General features: G+C 41.1%; 1 protein-coding gene across 4 annotated transcripts in view; it reads right to left on the reverse strand.

The window, feature by feature from the left end:
- Nucleotides 1-26,956, reverse strand: part of DENND2B (DENN domain containing 2B) — a 225,541-nt gene that overhangs the window by 48,231 nt on the left and 150,354 nt on the right. For all 4 annotated transcript variants that reach the window (XM_042439251.1, XM_042439425.1, XM_042439339.1 and 1 more), the window contains 6 exons: nt 14,674-14,822; nt 12,070-12,285; nt 8,027-8,123; nt 6,563-6,607; nt 2,211-2,395; nt 58-167 (listed from right to left, as the gene is read on the reverse strand). In XM_042439251.1, the coding sequence (XP_042295185.1) occupies nt 58-167; nt 2,211-2,395; nt 6,563-6,607; nt 8,027-8,123; nt 12,070-12,285; nt 14,674-14,822 (802 nt within the window). The remainder of the gene's footprint in view (nt 1-57; nt 168-2,210; nt 2,396-6,562; nt 6,608-8,026; nt 8,124-12,069; nt 12,286-14,673; nt 14,823-26,956) is intronic.

Below are 26,956 nucleotides of genomic sequence, written 5' to 3' on the forward strand. Positions count from 1 at the left end.
ACATAGTATGAGCCTTGTTACTAACCCACAGTTGTGTCTACTGAAAAAACTGTTTACCTGTTGTATTCTGACACTGGATTCCAGTCTTTGGCATCTGGAAAGCAAAACTGGGGAATGGCTTTGAGCCGTTCTTCTGCTTCACGAACTTGTTTTGTGGGTCTTTCTAGCTGTGGTAGAATAGATCGATATCAGTAGAGTCTAGCGTAGACCCAAATCAAAGTTCTGAAATCTCAAATCCCTTCCTTTCCACTACAGTCCCCTGCACTCTTTAAAAACAAAAACAAAACACTTTTTACTGAGGATTAAAGTCATGCCATGATAGGCAGCAGGAAGCTGGAAGAGGAGAGATACTCCCAGAACAGACAAAGGCACTTTCTGTAAGCATGACTCTTTTCATGGAAATTGCCTTCATTTGACATTTTCCCATCTGTTTCTTCCAGGTCCTCTGTACTGGGGAGAAAAGAAAAGGAATTCCCTTCTGAGGCCATTCCTTCTGTTCAGGTTTATGTTAGGAAATAATGGATACTTCCCTTCCCCAATATACATACATCTTTTTAATTTTTTTTAATTGTCAGTTGTGCTGCTTCAAAATTCTTGAAAACATCACACCAACACATTGTTAGCAGGCCAATTTCATTTAAAGTTTTTGTTGTTGTTATGTACCCTCAACACTGACTTCCAGCACCCCATCCTAGATTTTTCTTGGCAAGATTTATTCAGAGGTTTGCCATTGCCCTTCTCTGAGACTGAGGAAGCAGGATGTGCCCCAGGCCAGCTACTAGCTTTCCATGGCTGAGTGAGAATGCAAATCCTGGTTTCCCAGAGTACTGATTCAACACTCAAACTATGTTAGTGTTGCTGCTCTTAAATTCATCAGGATTTCCTTCCAAGTAAATGTGCACAGAAGCAAGGAACTAAAAGGACTTCTCCTTCAAAAATAGTATAACATTGCACACTTCAAACATGACTGTGACTGGGGGATGGGGAGAGTAGCATTGTAAAATGTGAGCTCTCTTCCTTAACTAAGAAACTCCTTTTTGTTAAATTAAGGGTCATATTATACATCCCATTTATTAGAGTACAGCTTCTCTTTCTGATTTTCTATAATTTTTACAATGGTAGGGTCACTGAAGGTGCATCACAGAAAAGGTTTAAGCCTTGCCTCACTGGCCATCCTCCTCATTTTAAAAAAGCCACTCCACTTGCATGTGACAGAAAAGTCATTCCCACTGGCACCATGGGCAATGGGGAATTTTGGGGAGGGTCCATGTGTGGAGAAAGGACAGATAATTCTTACTCTATATGTTGTGACAATGGCTGCATCATGCTGAAATTTAAGAAAACCAGAAAGCAAAGCAAAATCTTATGCATTTAAAGTATAGAGGATGACCTTATGATGCAATGTTATGAATTTATTAGCATTCAGCACATAGGTCTAAAATTGCTTTATGCTGTAAAAAAAAATCCAGTGAGACACAGTCAGTCCTCGGTATCCACAGATGGTTGAATCCATGGATAAGGAATTCGTGGATACAGAGGACTGACTGTATCTCACTGAAATTTTTAATGAAAATATCTACCGGTATTTGCCATTTTATATAAGGGTCACCATTTTACTACGCCATGGTATTTAATGGGATTTGATCATCCATGGATTTTGGATTCCACAGAGGTCCTGGAACTAAATCTCAGTGGATACCAAGGGCCAACTGTACCTCAGATCAAGCTGAGGACAGTTTCATAGTTATCTCCATCCAGAGTTCTCCCTAGGGTGTAGAGTTCCAAATTTCCTGTTCATGTTTCAAGAGTGGCCCTGATGTTCCACCAGTCTGCCACTGTTCCATTTTCAGTGTCTAGGGTTTGTTCAGGACAGTCCACATCACAGGTTGCCACATTAGTGGTATTACCCTTACTAAATACTGATGTGCATTACTGCATATACATACCAAATACATACAATGTTAAAACCAACAGATGGACCTTGGGGTCCTTTCCAATCATATGATTCCAAGAAATGAGAATGTGATCACACAATATCATCAGGATTCTTTGTTGTGCTCATTTAATCAGTACACATATAAAAATGTTCATATCTGATATCAGAAAAAAGGACTAAAGAGAAATAATGACAAACTACACAAATACAATGACAAGAAAGTGAACAGCCCTAACAACAATAAGTAATGACTATCCATCAATACAATTCTTACCTTTGGAAACTGATATGTGACTTCAGGGAGATAAGTGTTTTTAGAGGGTTTCTTCTTAAGGGAAACTACCACAAAATACTCAAACAGTTCACGTTCCTGCCATTCAATCAGCTCCAGTTCCAAAGTCCGGTAACTAGGAGCCCTCTTCAGCATTGACTGGATGTGAACAAGGCGCTGAGTGTGAGCTAGTATTACAAAAGGAACAAGAAGCATTAGTTGGTGGTTCTGTGGGTGTTCTCTGCTTTTAACACCAAGTCTTGGAATTCTTTCTCTTTCTGATAGAAATATAGGCCTTTCAGGCAGTGGGGGAAGTAATTGAAAAGAATCTTAAGATATGTAACAAATTAAGAGTTGTGCAAACTTCTCCAACGATTGCATAAAACCAGGCCTTTTAGATTCACATACTTTACTGTTTTCAGGCCTTCTAGAGTCACATACTTTACTAATCATGTATTCTTTCTTTATACTTTATTAATTCACATAAATTTTTAATCAGCAGTTGCAAATAAAATCAGTCTATAGTTCCAAACAGGTTTCAGTTTTGATGCTAAGAAAGGAGTGATGAAAACACATGCACTTCCAAATATCATCATGTCCCTATACTTCTGCTTGCTCACAATCTTATTAAAGCAAATGAGATTGTGCACTAGCGAATGAGATGGCACAATTCTATGTGGGACCTTTTGCAACAATCAGAAATTATTTTTCAAAACTTCCAGTCCTCTAAAAGCCATACAGTACCAGAATTTGTCTTCTGACTGACAGAATGAGCATCACATTTACCGTAGTTAAACACTAAACTGGGAGGATGAGATGCGTCAATTTTTGTCCATCAAATTCTACCGGGCTGCTGGAATTGCTTTTATTAACTGTTGTTTGGAGCTATATAGGAAGGCTTTCTCATATTATATGATAATGCTGATGTTTTTTATTGGTTATACAGTGACTTGTTGTTTCCTGTTTGCTGTATCAAGAATTCATTGTGTTATTCAGCAGGGTTTTGAGTTTTAGGAAAGTGGAACAACAAACATTTAATACTAATACTACACATTGCAGTTTTTTCCTCTGTTTCTGCTGTACCTCAGATTACAAATACCACAGCATTCAGCATCAACCGCAAGTCAGAAAATTCAGTGGAATCAAAGTAGTATCTGGCACTAGTTGGGAAATAAGTCCATAAAGACAGTTTTAGTGACTGGATAATGAAGAGTCAGATGGACTAGTTCTAGACAGAAAGGCAGCAAAGACAGCTAAAGACAAGAACCTTGTCCAGTAATTTAACAATCTTCTCATTTTCTATATCTTTAAAGAATTTTTAAAATGTATATAATCTCTATCAGTATGATATGGATATAGATATAATTAGTCCTTCCTACTCAAGCTTATCTTTCAATGTATCCTGAATTACTCCATCATCAAAAGACTGCAAAAAGAGGAACTAGATAGTATTAAGACCATCTTCTGAGACGGGGGCTTTTGTCTGAATCACAGATGACCCACAAAGAGATAACAATGCTGATTTATTTTATAAGTTTGCTGTAATGATGATTGAAATAAAGCCATAACATAAAATACTGTGCAACTGGGCCTGTTTATGCACACTGTTTATACAATGCTTCCTAAATCACTTTCCCCCTCTACATACATACACACAGACATATGCCCTCCAAATCTGCTCTGGCAATAGACACTCTTGGATACAGACCATCATGTATATATAAAGTGTTTGAGCATATAAGAAAATTACAAAGTACAAATTATTCTGTTTATCAAACTGACTACCACTTATTATACTATTACTGACTGGATGTATAAGGCCACATCTTACAATAATGACTAATAAATAATAATTAATAAAACCTTTATTTTTATCCCGCTTTTCTGTGATGAGACAATCAAAGTGGCTCACAACACATTAAAATATCCACATTCAACATTATGTCCCAAATCCCCCCCTTAAAACAGGATTAAACATGATACAATTAAAATTGGAGATTAAAATATCTATTAATAATACAATACAAATATAACAAGGCCAGAATGGTGGGCTAATACATGATGTGAGGGGCGATCATTCTGTGGCCGGACACTTTTATTCAAATTATAACAGAAAATTGCATCCTAAGAACCATGCAACAGGGCTTTGTGCTTCCTCCTTCTAACTACATTTTCCTATTAACTCCAGAAGCCAAACCTGAGGCTGAAGAGCACTGAAAATAGCATGGCAGTGGGGTAAGAAAACAGAAGACCTGTTGGACCTAATAGTGGGCCCAGCCATTTTCTATTCTCCTTTGGAGCCACTGCACAACAAAATACAGAAGCAAAAGAATATGATAAACCAACAAGAATATTACAGACTCTGTCTCCTCCTTTTTCATAAACTCTGGGCTCAGCACTGATTTCTAATGTATCTATTTTACTACACAGCAATTCCGCAAATGCATCTGAGCCCTTCCCAGAAGGCATCTGGCTCCATCCTGGCTTCTGAGGGAGAGAGGGGGTGGGCCAATGCCATCAGGCCTCCCCAAAGGAACTGAGCCCTTCCCAGAAGGCACCTGGCTGCATCCTCCACTCCCTTCCCCTTTTGTGTCATGTCTTCTTAGATTGTAAGCCTGAGGGCAGGGAACCGTCTAATTAAAATATTGTATGTACAGTGCTGTGTAAATTTACAGTGCTATATAAATAAAGCTTAATAATAATAATGATGATGATGATGCACAAGATTGTAGCCTGACAGCAAGAAGAAGACTTATAGTATTCAGAGAGCCTAGAGTAGCTTGTAAACGAAGGGCTGAAACAGACAGCCCTTTGATGCTGCCTTTCGGGCAGCTTGGGAGCATGGTGTTTACATGCTGCACACTCCCAAGCCACCTGCAAACCATCCAGCCATTTACACGGGGGCAGCAGCATCATGATGCTTCTGAAGCAAAATGCACTATTTTTTGTGCCAATTATTTTTTTCATCAAAAGTCACAAAATGCAAAAATCTTGGGATGTGATTTTTTTTTTATAGCTGCTTACTCAGCAATTATAGGAAAATTGGATTCTTGACATTCTTAGTATGTATGCACTGAAATTCTACTCAGCACCTCTCCTTTAATCATCTTGATATTTCATGTGGCATAGTGACTACTATTTTCTATTCTACTATTTTACTATAAAATTAGTACAATGCTTAATCAGCCTGAAATAAGCACACCACATCAGCATATAATAGAATAAACAGTGAAATTTACACACTGGCAAATAAAAACATGTTATTAAATTATTTTTATTCTACATATCTGACAATTTCTGTCATCCCAAACTCCACAGAACAAGAAAATGACTTCGCAGTAGATGTAGCAAAGCAAATATCTAGTTTGTAAAAAGGTACAAAAAGTGGAGACTAGCCAAAGTCTTTCCTAAAAGATAGTATCTACTCCAAGAAAACAGCATTGTACTCTCATAGATCTCAAAACACTACATATGCAACATCTGACTGGGCTTCATCTTTTCATCTCAAGATGTGGGAGGCATATACTGGAGAAGGTGGTCCCAGAAATATTCATAATTCACAGATTAAGATGTTAACATAAACCATAACTATATACAATAGTGGTTATATCTTATTTTAATATGATATGTGAGAGTCATCTGTGCTGATTTCTGAACTCTGGGACTCTACAGTCTAAAGACTCCAGTATTTGGCAGCTGAAATGTGACAAATTTCAGAAACTCCACAGAATAGCAAACTAAAGAGTAGGTTGCAGACATTCCCAGCACATTTTTTTATATCTGTCACATAATTACTTCTCCATTTAGGTACTCCTAATTTCAGATAGAATTCCACCACTGAAAATTAAGATGATTTTTTGGTCTACATTCACATACATCTTATCTTACATTTGTATATATCTTGTCTGCAAAATGTATCAAAGTATTAAGAGCCAAGATTTCTCCCCGAACAACACAGAACAACAGAGTCCTTTAAGGTCTAGTATTCAAAGGCATATGGTTATCACTTTCTCAGATAAGACAAACAGAGTGAAAGAAATACAGGAGCTTAACCCAGTCAATACTTTTAAGTACTGAAAGTGTTTTGAGAAGGGTGATTTCCCACTATATTGACACAAATTTCTTTTGTCTCCCTGTAAACTTTGGTCAAACAGGTTTTGAAGGCCTTTGAAATGAAACAAAAACTCTTAAATGTGATTTCTAAACATGAACTTAGAATGAGCGTAAACATCACAAGCAATGATCCCTCTTTCAAACTATTTTGAACTCTCTGGAGACAAAAAGGGGCATCCATCAGTCTGACTTCACTGGATTGTAAAGTGACTAGAAGATAACATAGGAACTGAGCTTCTCACCTTTAAACCTGTCATCTGAATCACTTTCACTCTCACTGTTTTCATCTGAAAAAGAGAAGGATTTTACCATCAGAAAGAAGACTTCAGGCTTGCTCTTGCTCTTGAAGTAAGCAAAAATGCCCTGCAACGAACCTATCTCACACTAAGTGATTTTTATGGGGAAACTATTCATGATTCTGAAAATATTTAAACACTCTAAAGTAATTTCCGTGCTGCTTTAGGATCATTCTGACAACTGGTTCAATATTGTATATTCAAATTCCTCTACATTTTGAAAGGAGGTTCTGCAACAAGCCCAAGGGGAACTCTTGAAAGTTTGCATTTGGCATTATAAATAATAAAAAAAATAATAAAAAATTTATTTTTATACCGCCCTTCCAAAGATCAGGGCGGTTAACAACAGTAAAAACACAAAATATACAACAAGATTAAAACAAATACACAAAACAGGATAAAAAAAAACCCCATTAGCCATTATACCACAGTGAGAGCTAAATTATGACTCATTCATAGCATGCAGGTCTTAAGCAGTTAATAAAAGTTAACTAAAGTGATATGTATCTTTGTCAGCTGCTTCTTCAACAAGTAAAGAACTATGCTGTAGCATGGGCAAGGAGCAGCTACAATGAAACCCAAAGTAGCATTTCTCTCCCTGTCTGAGCAGCAGGATTAACACCATGTCCCACTGATAAAGCAACACACCTCCTAGGGCAGAGCCATTACCTGGACATACATTATACATACATACAAAAATATGCACAAAATAGCTATTACAAATTTATTTGGAAATAATAAGTACACAAATTCCATTTTAGTTCATCTCACTTTTCATATTTTTGTGCACACAGGTGAATAGAAAAACCAAATGGCTGATAAAACATAGTGGTTTTATCATGGTCATAGCAGTTCTGCATAAATTAGCTGATAAATCAAAGGCTATGGTAGAATCAAGTACTTTACATGTTACATAGAAACTATTCGCTGGACTTACATCAGTTTTCTCCAGTGTCTCTAGCAGTAAACATGAAAAGTATAAAAGATGAGTTCCTAAACATACACTAGAGCAGTGGTTCCCAACCTGTGGGTCGGGACCCCTTTGGGGGTCGAATGACCCTTTCATGGGTGTCACCTAAGACCATTGGAAAGCACCTATTTAATTACAGTTATGAAGCAAATAATTTCATGGGTTTGGGTCACCACAACATGAGGAACTGTATTAAGGGGTCACGGCATTAGGAAGGTTGGGAACCACTGCATTAGAGTCTGTGGTTGCATGCAACTCCCAGGAAGTAATCAATACATGCATGGAAATAAGCCTCTGACCTTGTGACCTTCATATGTTTACTATGTTCAGTGTTATTTACTATTATCCTAGGTAAACTACTTGTAAATCACAGTGACTTCTATAATGGTAGGTAGATGTTCAACATTCTTTCCTTAATCCAAAAGGTTTCAATCATATACCTCTCAGCGATGCTGTTTCAATATTAGACATTGAGAGTTTCTTCAATCTCTTCTTCCCTCTCTTTGCACTATAGATAGAATTAATCCTTTGTACAAGCTGGAAAAGAGGACAGCCATCAGCCCAGCATACATCAAATTTAAACCACACACATACACACATCACACAAACAAAGAAAACAAAAACAAATTATATATTCATAACTGTTCATATCATTCTTTCAGGTTCCAGTCCAGTATACAAACATACCTGGAAACTGACCCCACTGAACACACCTGGTTTCCACACTGCAGAAATAAAGCAGTTTGACACCACTTAACTGTCATGACTCTATCCTGTGGAATTCTAGGATTTGTACTTTTGTGAGGTATTCAACCTTGTCTGTCCGAGAGCTCTGGTGCCTCTCTCTTCAAACTACAAATCTCAGGATTCTGTAGGATAGAGTAATGGCAGTTAAAGTCGTGTCAAATTGCTTTATTTCTGCAGTGTGGCTACTTCTTAGTAGAACTTTACAGTATTGTGTTCTGTCAATGTCCTCTTCTCTTTCATGAGTTCTGTACTATGGCCATTGCTAAAAGTAATTGTTAAGAATATATTCAAACATGTGAACATGCCCCTCAAACAGCTTTCATAGCAGGGCTGATCTAAGGCTCCAGAGTAGGAGTTCTACAGTAGCGGTGTGCTTGAAATAAATGCCATAATGAGTAAAAGCAGCCGAAAGTGAAATGAAATTGTGGTTGCACATTAGGATGGCTGCCTATATTCACTCCAGAAAACATAACCGGAGAAAATATCACAGAAATCTGCTGGCAATTCTAGGTATGAAGCATGCCTGTGTCATAGAAATTTTCTCTTTTCCACTCTCCCTTGCAGCCTTAGGAGTTTCTCATTAATTAGATTCATAGGATTCACTAGCCCTCTGGTTCTGGGGCAGCTCAGGGGATGCAATGAGATGGGGCCATTCCCTATACATATACTGGATTCTAATGTTGCAATAGCCGATGTCCAACACTGCATGAAACCTCTAGCCACCAAATAGTTATTATAAAGCATGAGTTGTTTGCACTTAAATGTTCTTCTTTACATTCTTTCTTATTGTGCAAAAAGTAAGACTAAATGAATAATATTATTCATATTTAATTGAAGTTGGTCCTGCAGTCTTCAGTGGAGCTGAATGTGTATACTACATTTGTATACTTAATTTCTACAGAGATATGCATAAGCTTTCAGTTGGTGAAAAAATCTATTTATAATCATTTTTGTCTCCAATACATTTTTAGTGACTTAGATTTTTAAATTGGAGCCAGTGTGGTATGGTGGCTTGACCACTGGACTAGGACTCTGGAGACCTGGGTTTGACTCCTTGCTTGACCATGGAAACTCACTGGTTAACTTGACTGAGTCGTACTCTCTCAGCCTCAGTGGAAGGCAAGGGAAAACCCCCTCTGAACAAATTCTGCCAAGAAAACCCTGTGATAGGTTCACCTTAGAGTTTCTGTAAGTCAGAAATTACTTAAAGACACACAACAACAACAAATTTTAACTGCTTGTAAATTCAGCAGGGAGGAGCTAAACATAGAGATCAAATGCTATTTTACAACCTATAAAAAAACTTGGATACTAGTTCATATTAGCATTACACACACACACACACACACACACACACACTTATCCTAGTTGGGTTTTGTGGCTTTTTTAAAAAAACTAAACAGCAACAACTTACATTTACTCAATACTTGTTTCAAATCTGTAATATCACAGCTAGCTGGACTGCATGGCCTTTGAATAAACAATAGGACCCATATTGGTTCAATGATGATTGCCTTAGGAACCATCATTACAAACAATAACAAAGGACAAAAATAATTTAAGACACTTATACATGAGTATAAATAGTAACATAGCAACTGCTGCTCCAATTATAATTCAGGTAGTAAAAATGCTCTGATTTAAAAAGTTTAAGGGGAAGCAGGGAATTAACCAAAAAAAAAGCTCAGGCCCCTTTTCATACAGTGGACCCTTGTTATACGCTGGGGTTTGGTTCCAAGACCCCCCGTGTATAACAAAATCAGTGTATGCTCTAGTCCCATTAGATATAATGACATAGCAAAATGGTGTCCCTTATAAAAAATGGAAAATAAAGGTAAATTTATACTTTTTTGGAACATTTTCAAACCGTGTATGCTTGAATCCGTGTATAAAAAATCCGTGTATAAGAAGGGCCGACTGTAGTTGCATCCTAAATCACACTTCCATAGATGTAGTGATGATGTACATTGTGGGCACCCACTATGGCTATAACATGGCTATAACATGACATGTGAAATTTGAGGGCTTGACAGATTGCCCTAAAAGGGCGGGCTGGAGTCACCCATTTTTGCTGCTGAGGGACGCCGCAATGTCTGGACGCTGTGCCGCGTTTGCGTCATCATGGCGACCCCCCATGTGGACAGGAGGTCGCCATGATGGTGCCCTCCTTACGAACTAGGGTTCGGGAGCATACTCCCAAACCCTAGAATTAGCACCGCCATGCCACTTCCCGCAGGTCTGTACCGGGCCTTGGCTGATCTATTTTTCACTTGTAATAATGAAAGATACAAGTTTTCTCTCTGTTAAACAAGATTATAAGAGTTTTGTGTATTCTTTTATAATACTTTTGATTTGGCAAAAAAAAAAAACCTTTTTGCAAAAATTTTACAAAGATTTTCTTGGACAGAAAAGCTTGAATCTTGGCACAAAAAGGCTATCCTCCAACCAACGTAGTGGAGGAAGATATTTTTGGATGAGATATACAACTATACCTACAATGAATAGGCCTCTTGCCAATGACATCTCTCTATATATAAATACACACTCTCTGCACCCACTTCACACTGGGATACCTGCTATCTGAACCATGCTTCAGCCAAGGCAAAGGTAACCAAATTTATATCATTGCATGAAGGACAGTACTGATTTTTAAATCAGAGTCCTACAAGTCTACTACTTGCTGCAGAAGGTGGAAGATATGGCAAGACTTCCTAAGTAATGGCATTTAAAATATAGTATAAAATTACTTTCAAGCTATATGTATACAGTGTATATGAGACATAAATTAATTTTGTGTTTAGACTTGGATCCCACAACTTATTAACCATTCTCCTGAGTGATGATGTTGCTCTAAGGCAGACGCTTACCATAGCACAAAAAGACAGACCTATGGCTGCAGGTTTGGACATACTTTGAGAAAATGCTTTCTCTAATAGCCTATACTACTATGGCGCTTTACAGAGTGCCCAAAAAGGGCACTCTGCCGGTGCCCATGTTTGCTGTGAGAGGGAGCCGCAGCGGACAAACCGCACGGTTCCCCCGCGCAGCAAAAAGAACCCACAAAAAGCTTGTGGCGCAGTTGTGATGCTGCAAGGAGCCAATGGTGCACTTGCCGCGTCGCATCCGTGCCATGACGTGTGGAGGCTAAGCTTCCGTCACATCAAAATGGCGCCGCCCATGTGTATAGGGCGCCACCATTTTGACATCCACAGTACGTTCTAGGGGTAAGGCCTGATTGGACGCTGTGTCCTCGGCCAATCCCTAGTACATACTGGGGGCGGAGCCAAGGCCCATTTGTAACAGGCCTATGACATACCATTTGCTTACTCAGAAATCATGAACACTGCTCAGAACCCTTGATTTATTTTTGTGGGAAACTGGAAGTAAAGAATGGAAGGCATGTTTTTATCACACCCCTGTCTATACTTCCAGGCCCAACAAAAGTGGCATAAAATTGTCATGGCCTAAATTAAATTGCTGTTCCCAACCAAAATAGGCCTATTGCATCAAGACCTACACAAGTTTTGACTTAACATTTATCAATTAATTCAGTGGGATGACTTTATTCAGGACTAGCTAGCTAGTTAAGCCAGTTTGCCCTTAAGCTTTCTAAATCAGAGCATTTGTATTACCTGAAGTTAAATCCAGATCCCTCTCTCCTTCATACAGAAACAAGCAGATGGGGGGACTGCCCAGGAATGATTCACAGATACAAGAACATAACACATAGCATTACCTTTGGGACCCTCCTGGACCTGCGTGTGGACAGAAGTTCACTTGTAGTACTCAGACTGTCCTCATTCAGGCTAGAGGGAGAGGAGGGGATGCCAAGCTGAGCCAGCAGCAGCATATCATCATGGCTATGCCTCTTGGGTAGTCGTGGAAGGCGATGGCTTTTTCTGTCTGACCAATTTCCAATTCTAAGAGACTGGCTGCTAGGCTTTGAAGGTAACTAAGAAAGAAAGGAAAGAGAAATCTATAAGAAATACATTTGTTCTGGGAAAGGCGAACAATGCCAGTGTCTAAAGGGCAAAGCATACGGCCCCGTAGAAATGGCCTCTGGTCACTCTAGCCACAATTACACTGAGACCACATTGAGCACACAGCACACTTCCAAAGTAGGCCACTGCCATGGTCCCAAGCCAGTGGCACTGGGAGCCAGATTATTTCTTCTCCTTTTTGCGGAGGTGCCAGACTCCTCGTGGTGGTTTGGGAGCAGCTTCTAGCTGCTATGGGGGCATGCGTCATTTGAACACCACTACCCCAAAGCAGCCATAAGCCATCTTATTTGGCCCGTGTGTTTTGGGCCAAAGTTGACAAAATTAGTAGAATTCTGTACAAGGTGCCACCATTTTGACGCCTTCGTCACATGCAAAGGTCAAGGGGCATCTGGAAGCGCCACCCCTCACACGTGATGACGGCACCCCATTGCACCCATCTGTCCTGGGCCTATATTCTGTTGTTAGTATAAGCTACTGCTTTATACAGTCAGCCCTTCACTTTCATGGCTTTGACACTCATGAATTTGATTATTCACGAGTTTTTTGCTGCATCCAGCTTCCCTAGGCTGAGAGAAGCCAGGGAGGGAAAGTGGGCGGTGCCTGTGGGTCCCCTCAGTTATTTGGCTACTGTGCCCCATCACTGAACAATTATTCACATCCACTGATGCCTATAGGTTTTAATTCTGTGCACACTAGAGCACAGTAGAATTTATTTTTGAGTAAAAATTACACAGAATAATATTTATAGACAGAAAGTCTTATAAGATATACCCAAAAGCTCCTAAAGGCTTGAAGGAATAGTCAGCTTTTAGAACAAAACATAGCAACAGAGAGAGAGAATGAGAGCAAGAAAGAATTAGATTAGATGATTTGGAGTGTGCTTTGGGTTAGTAATCACAAATTAACACAATAAATAAATAATATATACACTTAAAACTTAGGCTGTTATATTTTGGACACATCATGAGAAGGCATGAATCATTGGAAAAAATAATGCTAGAAAAGGTTGAGGGAAGTAGAAAGAGGAAGGTTGTATGCTAGATGGATGGACTCTAGATCATGAGTATGAGTTTGCAGGACCTGGGCAAAACAGTGAAGGACTGGGGATCTTGGAGCTGTCTCATTAGTAGGATTGGTATGGGTCGAGATCGAGGGGGTTAACAACAAAAATCACAATAAAATCAACCAATCAAAACAAGTAGGGGGAAAAAGCAAAAACAAAAAACAACAACAACAGAACAGCAACAAAACAGAGGTAGAGAGAGATCAGAACAGTGGCTTCCCTAACCCCTGCATCCAGTGGCCCAAGTTGCACCTTCCCAGTTCAAATGTTGCTGTGTTGTGGGGTACGTTCTGTACACAAGGCTTGATCTTTCACCTGAACAGGGGTATGTATTCTAAAACAGAATTCAGAACAGGAATCCTGATCCCTGAGCTTGTGGGGTCAGATGGGAGGGAGGGAGAACAATTTTTTGAAACAGAATGCTGAAAATAATTTAAAAATTAACCACAACCACCACCACCCCGCCCCAGTAATTCAGAAATAAGCTGCTCTAATTCAAATCTATATCCTCATATTCCAAGCAAGTGGATTGCTAAGTAACTAATATTACATACTCTTACAAAATTTTACTGAAGGCATGCATTTAGAAATAATTTGATTTCAGTAAAATTCACCTGGAAGTAATTTACACTGAAATTTTCATATAGATCTATTTATAAACAGGATAGCTGACATACTAGTAGCAAAATGGAGTGATATTGCAAAATGGATGGGTAACAAGGGAGCTGTCACTCTACAGAAATTGTTGGTGTAGTATCCATTTCTCAGCTGAATGATAGCATAAATTTCATTTGACACTCTTTTACAATCTGCATAGAAGAAATATTAATGAAGGTCAGGGACTGACTAACAGAAAACTGAAAAAAAAATCAAACCCCCTATTAAAGGGAGATAGAAAATAAATGAATCATTATGTAGATTCAAAACTGAAGATTAACAAACACTTCTAAATACAGTAATACTAATACATCATACCCAAAAACTATAATAGAATTTCAGTACATAGTGAATGCAAATGAAAAGTCCTGAGGCACATAGATAAACAAATGAAAAAGTAAATTCAAATTGCTAAGGTGTCTAGAGCAAAAAAATATTTAAAGGGATCCTACTTTTTTCCCTTTGCATCTTTTTTCATTGAACACAGTGATTTTACATCTTTTTTGTCTGTGCTTCCATGGTGAATGCTTCTTTTGCAAAACACAAACATGTAAAATACTCTCATGTCGAAACATGCAGTCTGAACTGAACCCAGCCCTCTGAAGACGTGCTGCATTACCTGCGGAGGTGCTGTGTATTTCCTGTCCTGTGGAGTCCACATCCTGTGCAAAGAATCTAGGGAACTTTCAGAAAGCTGTTGGGATTTTCGGCCTGCATTACGGGCTTTCAGCTCCACATCCTCGTATGGGTTTTCCTTGGGTGAATCTCCTTTAGAGTTTTTTTAAGAAAAGAAAAACAGATAGGAATGTTAAACAAAACAAAACAAAAATCATGTGAACCAAGTGAAAGGCTTGCAGAAAAACTCCTTAGCTTTCAGCATGACTCATCCTTCCAACTGCAGCTGGAAGTACTTGGAGTAGATTTTGGCTATGAAGGACAGTGCATGTGTTTTTTAGTAGAGATTTCACAAGACTGCCTTCTGCACCCCCACCACTCTGTTTTATTCATGAATTTTTAAAAGAAAAGGGAAAACGAACACTAAACACACAGCTCCTTTATGGAGAACAAGGCAACTTAACTACCAGTAAAATCCACTAATGCTTACTCAGAAGTCATGCTGAGATCAGTAGGGCTTACTCTCTAGTGAGTGTGTACAAGACTGTAAATCACAGTCATACATCCGTCCCATGAAAAAAGAAGGAGGAGGAGAAGAAGAAGAAGAAGGAGAAAGAAGACTGGAAATTTTTTTACTTTCTTTATGACTCCCTTGAGTATACTTGGGGTGGATAGATGGGATATCAATGGAAGCAAGAAGCACATTTTTACAAGCCATTGCCTTGTCATATGTTTTAAGCCCTACTTGCTACATCTCAGTTGTCACAGTTCCTCCCCGCTCCCCATGGTACGGATGGCGTGAGAGGTAACACAGTACATTGCTGATATCTGCCACTGGAGAGAAATGCTGTCAGGGGATATTCAACAAGAGTAGGGATGCCATAACCCGGCGACCCCCGTGACAATCACACTTTTGGGGGGGCCCCTCACGGTCACGGCCCGGTTTGGGGGCCCCCCACACCTTGTTCCCGGTTCGGGGTCCGCTCCTCCGCGCACGGCTGTGCGCCACTCTCCCCACCTGGCGCACTGGCGTAGCCTAGAGAGCAGCTCTTTAAAACATCTGCCATTCAGAGCTATTATATACCAAGTGAGCCCACTTGGTATATATACCCTCAGGAAGCCTTACTTTCCAGGTTACAGTGAGCAAAGAAAAAAAGGCCATAAATCGTTCATGTTTCACTGGGAGTTTAATTGCCTCATCTTTTAAATGTAAACCGCGTCAGTATTCTTGTAATTCTTTATCACAGGATCGTTTTTGAGGCCCTAAACACCTTTAACTGTAATATGCAAATTTATCCCGAAGCTGACCAATGGGAAAGAAGCAATCAGCCCCCCTCCGCTTGGGTTGGTTTTCAATGGCTTGGTGAAGGAAGAGGTTTTGCCTTGCTTGTAAATAGGAAGGGCTTTGGGGTAGCAAAGGCTGCAGAAATAGTTTGACTCCCCCCTTAAACATCCATGGCTCAGTGCTATAGGATTCTGGGAAGTGTAGTTTCTTGTGGCACCAGAGCTCTTTTGACAAAAGGAGGCTGAATAGTCCACAGAGGAGGCGTTGCCTGAGGGCAGAGCGGTGGAAGAGAGGAGGCTGCTCCGGATGGTCCTGGAACTTCCCTTGGCTCCCCCCCCCCCTCCCCCCCGCCCCCCCCCCCCCCCAAGCCTCGGCCCCCCCCCCCCCCCTTCCCCCCCCCCCCCCCCCTGCACTTTGAGACCCCTTTAACTGCCAAAGCTCAATGCTCTGGAATTCTGGTGTCTGAGGCATTTGGCCTTCTCTGTCAGAGAGCTCTGGTGCCACAATAGACTACAATTCCCAGCATTCCCCAGCACTGAGCAGTCTCAAACTGGACCATTTCCTCAGTGTGGATGCACCTGGGGAGGAATTCTGGGCACTGCAGTTCAACTAAGTTTGGAGAGTTATGGGACTCCCTGTCAGAGATAGCTCTGGGGCCACAGTGTACTACAATTCCCAGCATTCCCCAGCACTAACCCAGGACAGTTAAGTCACTCTCAAACTGGATTCTTTCCTCAGTGTGGATGCAGCTTTGGTGAGGAACTCTGGGCATTTCAGCCCAGCATTGTTTTATTTCTACAGTGTATTTTAGACCAGAGACAAGGTGACCAGGCATCCTCCTCCTTTTCCAGGACATGTCCTCCATTTCGATCATGGCTAAGAAGCATGGATTTATAATTACATGGGTGTTTTTAGCTTTTATTTTTGGCCATGTCCTACATTTTTTTGCTTGGGTGCCCTACATTTTGGGGTGAGGGCATTGGTCACCTTGGTCAGATAGCTTTCCAGGGGTTTAACTGCCATTCTGCTGTGGTGCTGGAACAGACCACCATTCCCAGAATTCCATAGCATTCAGCTGAGGCAGTTAAAGTGGTCTCAAACCAGATGATTTCTCCAGTGTAGATGCAGCCCAAGCCTTTTGCCTCTCTTATGTCTGAGATTTCAAAGCCCAGCCCTGGCACCACAACAAACTACAAATCCCAGGATTCCATAGAATGGAGTGATGAGAGTGAAAGCAGTGTGCAGCAGCCTAAGTTTGCTTAATGCAGTTCTTAACATGGTGCACCTCTTGCCTACAGAGTCTCCCAGGCCCCAGCGGGGCCCTAGAGTCTCCAAGGCCTCACTGGGGCTTGGGAGAGGCTGTCTCCCAGGTCCAGCGAGGCCTTGGAGAAGGTTTAAAAATGTAGGACCTTTTTTTTTGGTTAATTTCCTGGCCAGGAAATTTTTAAAAAATGTCCTATATTTTAAGCCTTGTCCTACATTTTTTCCCAGTTTTGAGGTCCCCCGGGATGGCAACCCTAAACAAGAGGGAAGCATCCATTCTGCCCTATCAGGTAAAAAGCTACAGGCAGCAATTCTTCCACCACCAGGAAGCCTTAAAACAGACCATTTCCAAGGGTGGATTGTGGAGGAAACAGTTCTGCAGAATCCAAAACTATTCCATTTCCCCTGACATCACTTTTGCCAGCTTCAAATCTTCCAACTTATGGTTTTGCAAGAACAAATGAATAAGGCTGGTGGAGGTCCAAAAGGGCCATAAATGTGGTGGGGATGGTCTTCACCATTGCCCCCTCCATTTTATATTACGGTATAATTATTTTATTATCTTTTATACAATTCAACTGTAAGACAACATAAAGCTGCATATATACTATAAAATTATTGCAATTTGATACCATGTTAATTGCCATGCTATGGAATTCTGTCATTTGTAGTTTTGTGAGATACTTAGCCTTCTCTGTCAGAGAGCTCTAATGCTACAACAAACTACTAATCCCAGGATTCCATGGGATGGAACCATGGCAGTTAAAGTATTGTTAAGCTGCATTATTTCTGCAGTGCAGATGCAGCCTCTGTGGTCATCCTCTAGGCACATAATCCAGCTTCTAAACTGAAATACCTTCCTTCAGAGAGGAAATAATCCAATGATTTGATAATTTTAACTAATTTTTCTATGCATCTTTTCAAGCTCTATATATCCTTTCTGAGATGGCCAGAAACATACATAGTTTTCCATATGTGATCCACGATATAAGTATATATAAAGATTTTATTACGCTAGTCATTTTATCTTCAGTCCTTTTCCTATGGGCCCTAGTTAACCTTTTCTTTCATGTGCCTAGATGATTTTTGAATGAGCTATTCACCACAACTCTACAATTTCTTTCAACAGATACACAATCATCTATACAGTATATGCAAAGCAGCAATTATTCTAGATACGTACTTTCCACTAAATTATACTGAAGCTCATTTTGTATGGTCTTGCTTATTCATGTGTAGGCTTGAATACTCCAATTGGGTTTCAACTAACCTATACAAATTGGTGGCACCTTGAAATTTTACTACTTCATTGCTGACTCTACATAATTTATAAATCTCAATAAACCATTATTTTAGGATTGTTTTAATTACAATACTTGGCAGCTGTGGCCGCTGTTAAACTAGAAAGTATTTCCACTGGCAGTCCTTGATCATTATATCAGAAGCTTGGAATGCAATTGTATAAATTGTCCTGGAACTTACAGACTCTAGAGACAAGACACCTCCCAGCTCAGATGAAATATGATTTAGAAACTTTTTTTTGCCTATTCAGCAAATTAGTTTAAATAATAACCCAGTCTTTGTAGGGTATAAATCTCAAGCTACACATTCTAAAGTGATACTTTAAAGAATCTGCCCAAAGAGAAAAAGAATGGCAACTAACTAAGGCTGTGAAGTCAGTTTTGAAAAATTACAAATTCTAACAGGTGCTAGTCTCAAAACATATAGAGCTTTAAAGTATACAAACAGCACTTTGAATTGAGCCTGGGAACAGATAGGGAACCAATATAGTTGTTTCAGTAGTAGAGAGTTATGTTTCCAATAGTTCTGGCAAACAATAAATTCAGACAAATTACTGATGTGTTGAGAGTTACTTTGGAGGGTAAAAAACAGTAAATGCTAGAAGAAGACTACAAGAATTTCCTGAAAATGTAAGAGGGCACGGGTGAAATCCAGCACCACAAGTATAAATGTCTCTCTCTCTTTGTTCCTTAAAGCTCTTCTTGCTCTCCTCAAACACACTCCAGATGCAGACTTCCTTTTTCAAAAAAAAAGAACAGAGAAGAAAAATGGAAATAACATCAGCTATAGGGGAGAGCTGCTAATTATTTGGTTCATAGCCATCCAGGAGGCATCACTAGGGTTTGTGTCATCCAGTCGGTAACTCATGCTGTTACCCCCCCCCCCCGCCACCAGGCATCCTGGTTGGCACAAACCCCAGACACACACACATCTCTGACAGCCAGGCTGCTACCCAGCAGCCTATTCTCAATCTGATGTGGTTGCTTGACCAGCAGCCATGCCAGACCTGGAAGTCACCAATCATCCACCAGCAGCCAGTGATGATGTGGGAGATGCTGGTGGTGGCGGCAGCCCATTCCATCTGTGTCTGACACGGATGCACCACACACAAACTACTGATTGGGGCCAGTGCTGTTACTGCTGGCAACCCTTTCCATCTGAGTCTGGCACAGCTGCTCATGCATTAGTTGCACCAGACCCACAAGGCACAACACCCCCACCAGCAGCCACTGATGGGGAGACAAAGCTATTGCCTCCCAGCAGCCTATTTGAGGTCTGCTGTGGCTGCTAGGCAAGCAATAGAGAGAGATGACACCCTTTTTACTCACCCAGCAGCCACACTGGTCCCAGAAGAGGCTGCTGGGTGGCAACTGCACCCCACCCAACACCAGCCACAGTCAATGGGCAGCAGAGGCACTCTGGCTGGCAAAGGTAGTAGCCTGTGGTGTCTTGCATCACTAGATGTTCCTCCCCCACCCCGACGTGTCATCTGGTGCAATCCATACTCCTTGCACTCACATGGCGATATCCCTGGGGACACTCAAGCCTTTTCCCCTTTGCTGTCATCCCAAAGACATTTCCCTCTCTGAATGTGCCATTTGCCTTAGGATGAAAACGTTAATTGTCATCAATGTGCACTTGAAGGATGCAAATCACTAACAATGCAGATAATTTTGAGAAAAATGAGCAAGCAGTCATTTCTCAATGGGCAAAATGCATTTGATAAATGCGACGGCCAGGAGTGCTTGCTATCAGCTTTGGCTGATACGCCAGCTGTGCTCCTTCCTGGAGCCTGGGGGACCTAAAAACTGTGGTACACGCGCTGGTAACCTCACAACTTGATTTCTGCAGTGCGCTCTACATAGGGTTACTCTTATGCCTAGCTCAGAAACCTCAACTAGTTAAAAATATGGCAGCTAGACTAGTCACTGGGAGATCTAGAGGTGGCCATATAACACCGATTTTAAAGTCTCTCCACTGGCTGCCCATTAGTTTCCAGGCACAGTACAAGGTGTTAGTTATGACCTTTAAAGCCCTTCATGGCTTGGGCCCAGCTTATCTGCGAGATAGCCTTCTTCCATACAATCCATCCCGCGCACTCAGGTCCTCTGGGGAAAAAATTACTGCAGCAAGCAAAAACTAGGTTGGCAGTTATTCAGAGGGCCTTTTTGTCTGCCCCTCCCAGGTTATGGAATGGCCAGCCAGAGGAGATCCAGTATATTACTAATCTTGACTGCTTTAAAAAAGTGGTCAAGATGGATCTCTTCTGACAGGACTTCCCAGATTAATGACTTGGTTGCCTCCCATTGACTACCCTGTTTAACAATTATAATTTTATTGTTTATTATAGTTATTGTTATTAATTTTAGGTTTATGGCAGATGGATGGGTGGGTGGGTTTATGGGAGATTTTATTGTATTGTATTCCTGTTTTAATGTTGTAAACCACATCTATCTCATTGGAGAGGCGGGGTATAAATAATAATAATAATAATAATAATAATAATAATTAAAATTACATATTGCATGTGTAAATTACAAAATTACATGTGGGAAAGGCATGCCAAAATTCAGGTGAATTTTTGTGTGGGAAGAACCAAGTCTCACAACATATTCTACATCTGGGATACGATAAAAATAATAATGAGATTCTGACAAATGCAAATAAATTTGTTTTTACACCCCTATAGAAATGTAAAGAGTGTTGTATGATTTCAATCTCACTGACGTATATCAGCTGTTGAGTTACTTGGTCTTCCCCGGCACCAAAGTGTAGATTAAACATTGGAATGCATTGCTTATTTAAGCATCTGAAAACCATGTAATGAGAAGGTTGAGGTGACAAGCATATAATCATAGAGTTGGAAGGTGCTAATGGGCCACTGAGTCCAACGCCTCGCTCAATGCAGGATCTTGAGCTAATGCATCCTTAGCAGGTAGCTGTCCAGCCTTTTTTAAAAAAACATAGCCCGAGAAGAGAACTCCACCACCTCTCTAAGCAATTGGTTCCACTGCTGAATTGCTATTACTGTCAAGAAGCTCCTTCTAATATTTAACTGAAATCTACTCTTCTGCAACTTAAAACTATTAGAACTGGTTCCTATCCTCTGGGGCAGAAGAGAACAGGCTTGCCATCTCTCTGTGACAGCCCATGAGGTACTTAAAGAGTGCAATTATGTCCACCCTCAGTCTTCTCTTCACCAAGATGAACATGCCCAGCTCCTTCAACATTTCCTCATATGTTTTGTTCTCTATACGTCTTATTATCCTTGTGGTCCTTCTCTGAACCTGCTCCAACTGGTCTATACAAGCCTTCAAGTTGCCTGTCAGCCTATGGTAATCCTTGTCGCCTGTCAACCTATGCCAATTGTATAGGGTTTTCTTAAGCAAGGAATACTCAGAGGTGGTTTTTCTGAGGAATATACCCTACAGCACCTGATATTTGTTGGCAGTCTCTCATCCAAGTACAAACCAGGGCTGACCCTGCTTAGCATCCAAGATGAAACAGAATCTAGTATATCCTTCTTAAAATGAAGTACCTAGAACTGTGAATGCAGTATTCCAGATGAGGCCTGACCAATGCAGAATATAATGAGACTATTGCTTCTCTCAACTTTTCTCCAATGAGATAGATGTGGTTTACAACATTAAAATAGAAATACAATACAGGGAGAAATGTAGGGTACTGCACTTAGGGCGGAAAAAATGAAATGCGCAGATACTGTATAGAATGGGTGACACCTGGCTGAACGAGAATACATGTGAAAGGGATCTGGGAGTCCAAGTAGATCACAAATTGAACATGAGTCAACAGTGTGATGCGGCAGCTAACAAGGTCAATGCGATTTTAGGCTGCATCAATAGAAGTAGAGTGTCTAGATCAAGGGAAGTAATAGTGCCACTCTATTCTGCTCTAGTTAGGCCCCACCTGGAATATTGTGTCCAGTTCTGGGCACCACAATTTGAAAAGGATGTGGAGAAACTGGAGGGTGTCCAAAGGAGGGCGACTAAAATGGTGAAGGGTCAGGAAACCATGTCCTATGAGGAACGCCTTAGGGAGCTGGGGATGTTTAGCCTAGAGAAGAGAAGGTTAAGAGCTGATATGATAGCCCTGTGTGAGAGGGCGGAAGGAGGGGAGGAATCGGGTTGGGGTTCCGCTGAAGGAGACGATGCGCTGGGAGACCATGAAAATGCCCAGGAAGCCGAGATGGAGAGGGCCCAAGGAGAAACAGCTGGCGAAGGGGCCGGGCTGGGCGGGGTAGGAGGGGCTGAGAGCAGAAAAGGGGCGGAAGGGGTTTCCCTGGGAAGGGAGGAGCGGAAGTGGGGACCAAGTGTGAATGAAGATACCGGCTACGAAGGCGAGGTCGCTGCCTGGTGCCGGGCCGCATGGGCCACATAGGTTAGTAGGCATCATCTGCGAGGATGCCACGAGGGGCCGAACAGAGGCGGGGACTGGGAACACCCTGCCAAAGGCTTCTTCACCCATCTGGTGCACCCCTTGGCGGGAGAAGATGACAGAGAGCCATTCCAAACCCAGGCTGTAGTCAACCCCGGGCCCAGACTCCTGTGGGACATTCAAGGCTGGTGCTGGCCAGCTGGGTGAGGGGCTAGGGAACGCGGGCCCAAAACCGAAGGGCTGGAGGAAGAAGGGCCTGACTCCCGAGGGACTTAAAGAATTAGGCCGTTGGTGACGCAACCAGTTTAAGTTTCGTTTCTTTCACTCATTGTAAGTTCATTACAGAGCACTAAGCATCCTTCCGCGTCCGCGTGGTGCTATCATGGAACCCCCAACTAGCGTACCATCGGGGGGAGTGCCCAGGGGCCCAGCGACACCCTGTTTAAATATTTGAAGGGATGTCATACTGAGGAGGGAGCAAGCTTGACTAGGACTCGGAGCAATGGATGCAGGATACAGGAAAAGAGATTCCACCTCAACATTAGGAGGAACTTCCTGACAGTAAGGGCTGTTCGACCGTGGAACACACTCCCTCGGAGTGTTGTGGCGTCTCCTTCCTTGGAGGTCTTTATATAGAAGCTGGATGGCCATCTGTCGGGGATGCTTTGATTGAAAGTTCCTGCATGGCAGGGGGTTGAACTGGATGGCCCTGCGGTCTCTTCCAACTCTGTGATTCTATGAACTTGGAAAATATGCCTCTATTAATGCAGAATAAAATAGCATTCAGAAAACTAATGTGGTGTAGCAGTTTGAATGTTGGACTAGAAATCCCCACTTAGCCATGGAAAATCACTGGGTGACCTTGGTGAAGTCACACTTTCTCAGGTTCAGAAGAAGACGAAGGAAAACCCTCCTCTGAACAAATCTTGTCAAGAAAACCCTGTGGTAAGTTCACCTTAGAGTCACCATAAATTGTAAATGACTTGAAGGAACACAACAACTGAAATCTTCCTTTGAACTGAATTAATAAATACTGAATATACTCTTCAGTCTTGAACTGAACTTCACTTGTCCAGCCCATTGTTGCTTCCACCTATTCTCTGTCACTGGTAGAGACTATAGAAATCAATCTCATTGTTCTGCCTTGACCTCAGGAGGAGAGCTTGTAGGCCCAGAAGACATTCACTGAGATTGTCCAACTATTTTGGGACCCATGGGGTGAAATATTGTCCCACAAATATGCTCGGAGCTAGCCTTTCGTTTAGCTTAAATATAATAAGACCATATTTCTTCAGGGAGGGAGGTTTTTTTAAACAAACAAACAAACAAACAAACAAACAAACTGTTTTTGGCTTTTTGCTTCCTGGATTCCTGAATATGACAATACTGTGTTAATGAATGGTAAATCTTCCAGGACTTTTCTCTGCAGAATGATTTTGTTGGCAACGTGGTGCGACTCTCAGTCCAAAGAAAAAGCAAGTGAAAGCTATGGTAAAATAATCAGATCGCTTTGGAAAAATCATGAATAATGTGGTGTTGGGGAGGTCAAGAACTGATTAGTTGTTTGCGATGGTTGTACTCCTTCAATGTGCAATGCTGAGAAATGCAGCCAGACCCCTCAGCAGGATGATGCAGCACAGAATGTCCTGTCACACTGAATGTCAAGCGTGGCTGATGGGAAGCTGAATCTAGGCAAAGCTAAGTGAGCCAACAATGAAGTGAGACAAGAGTGAAAAATGGGACTGAAGACAAGAAAAATCTGCGTGCCTCATATATTTATAGGGAATAGCCATTTCCTTTCCACTTTGGCAGGAGGAATTGATCAAAAGGAATTTCATGGATTCATGGAGCAGCAAAAGAATTTCTCCCCCTTACTCTATCATTATGAGAACAGATTCACAACCATTAACTATCTTTCTTGGAGGCATTTTCTAGACAAGACAAAGAGGGAAGCTGGAGTGAGCTTGTGCACAGTCTTGACCCCCCCCCCCCCCCCCGTAACAGTCACTGTTCAGAACGGGACCGACAGCGACAAGTATACTGGAACATATGTGTATAAACAAATTCTTGCAGCTGGTGACCAGCCAGTGGTGATGATGATTTCCAATTTTCTGTATTAAACCAATTTGGGAACTTCATTCTTAAGAACCAGCAAAAGTTTTCTTTAGCCCAAAATAAAACCTCACAATCAGAAGACCTACTAGAGAAGTTGCAGACCTCTCAAGTAATCTGGAATTACATTCATTGGAGAGTTCTATAAGGCAAATCCTCTTTTTGGAGGAATTTGTAAACTTGGTGGCAGATGTGCTACTGCCCTATATATTTAAGAAATGGAAGGGGGGCTTCCACACTACAAAATTATAGCACCATTTTTCTACTTAACTTCCATGGATGTATCATATGAAATCCTGTGCTTTGTAGTCCCTTGAGGCACTAGAGGAGCTCTCTGGCTGAGAAGTCTAAATGCTACTCCCTAAACAGCCAATCCCAGAATACTGTGGGATGTTGCATGGGAGTTAAAAGTGGATATATATATATATATATATATATATATATATATATATATATGCTGCAGTTGCATGGTGTGAAAGGGCCTACTACTGTAAAGGATACCATGTCTGATTTCACATCAGGAGATTGCTGGGTTGAATGCTGCCTGGTTAAAGCCCTCAAGCTCTGTCTTAGAAAGAGTCACATTCAGTGGTAGAACAGTAGTTCAAGTCCCAAGTTCAGTTTCTGGTGTCTCTGGCAGGGCCAGAGAGAGCCACTGCCAGTCTGTGCAGATTTTACTGCGCTAAAAAGAAAATGGCAGCTTCCTGCAAGGACAAAATCAGTCCTGCCTCTAAGAAGGGCTGGTCCAAGACATTTTGCTGCCAGATGGGACCTTCCCTTCCATTCCACATATGGAAGTTTATACTTTAGAGCAGAAAGTCTATTTAGAGTATCAAGGCAGGCTATATGGCACACAAAGCTCTGTCAACAAATAGGGATGGAAGCCAAGGGACTCAGGGCAAGGAACAACTAGAGAAATATTTCTGCTGCCTCACAGCATTCTAACAATTTGCAGGACTGGCATTGTGCCACTGCCATAGTAAAACGTTGATGCTACAAAGTCGATGCATAATTGGTGATGAAATCAATTTGCAGCAAGCTGCTGGTATAATATGTGGCTGAATGGAAAGATGCTACAACCTAAGCATCTGGGAAATGTAAGCAAGACCCAATTTGGTATTTTATAAAAATGGCAGACTCCTTAAGTATTTCATTTTAAGAGCAAATCAGTATTCTTTTTGTCAATACGATGGGACAACCAGAATAGCTTCTGGGACTTGCTCTAAACTGCACATATGGATGTTTTTAGTTAATGTGCTCCAGCTGCCCAGCCCAATGTGTCATTTATTAAAATAGACACAATTATATTTCCTGAAAGCTCTTGTAATATTCACACACCCCCCCATCCAAATAGCCCAATCATCCACTTTAACTTGCATACAGTTTTTCTAGACTGTTTGTGACAAAGGGAGAGTTAACATCTCAACCAAATTTGTATTACGTTTAATACATTCTAAACCTCCAAATTTCACACACTTTTTGTGTGGCATTCTACGATGACATACAATAGTTTGACACAAGATTTAAGGATTTTATTGGCACAGACAAATATCATAAGTTTCTCTTAAGCAGTCCAACTCATGAGCCAGTTCCAGGCATACCATTGCTCTAAGGTGCAACCAAAGCCCAACCCAAATATAGCCCAAAACTGAGACTTAAGGAGGTTGGTGACACTCCCTATGGCTTGCAGGAGGTGAACCACACTAAAGGGGTTCACACTGAGCATCAACCACAATTGCTCAGAGCAAAACATTCAAATAAAAGATATAAGGTTTAATAAATAAGTAAAGATTCCTTTGTTCAAAATTAATTTTTCCAACTTCTGCAGTGAACAGAAATAATACAAATCCAAAAATTTTCCATAGCTGTTTTAACAGTTTCACAAGCACTACTGAACAATACACAGAGGTTATAAATAATATTTTATAAG

This window comes from Sceloporus undulatus, chromosome 1 (genome assembly GCF_019175285.1).
Source record: "Sceloporus undulatus isolate JIND9_A2432 ecotype Alabama chromosome 1, SceUnd_v1.1, whole genome shotgun sequence".
Taxonomy (NCBI): domain Eukaryota; kingdom Metazoa; phylum Chordata; class Lepidosauria; order Squamata; family Phrynosomatidae; genus Sceloporus; species Sceloporus undulatus.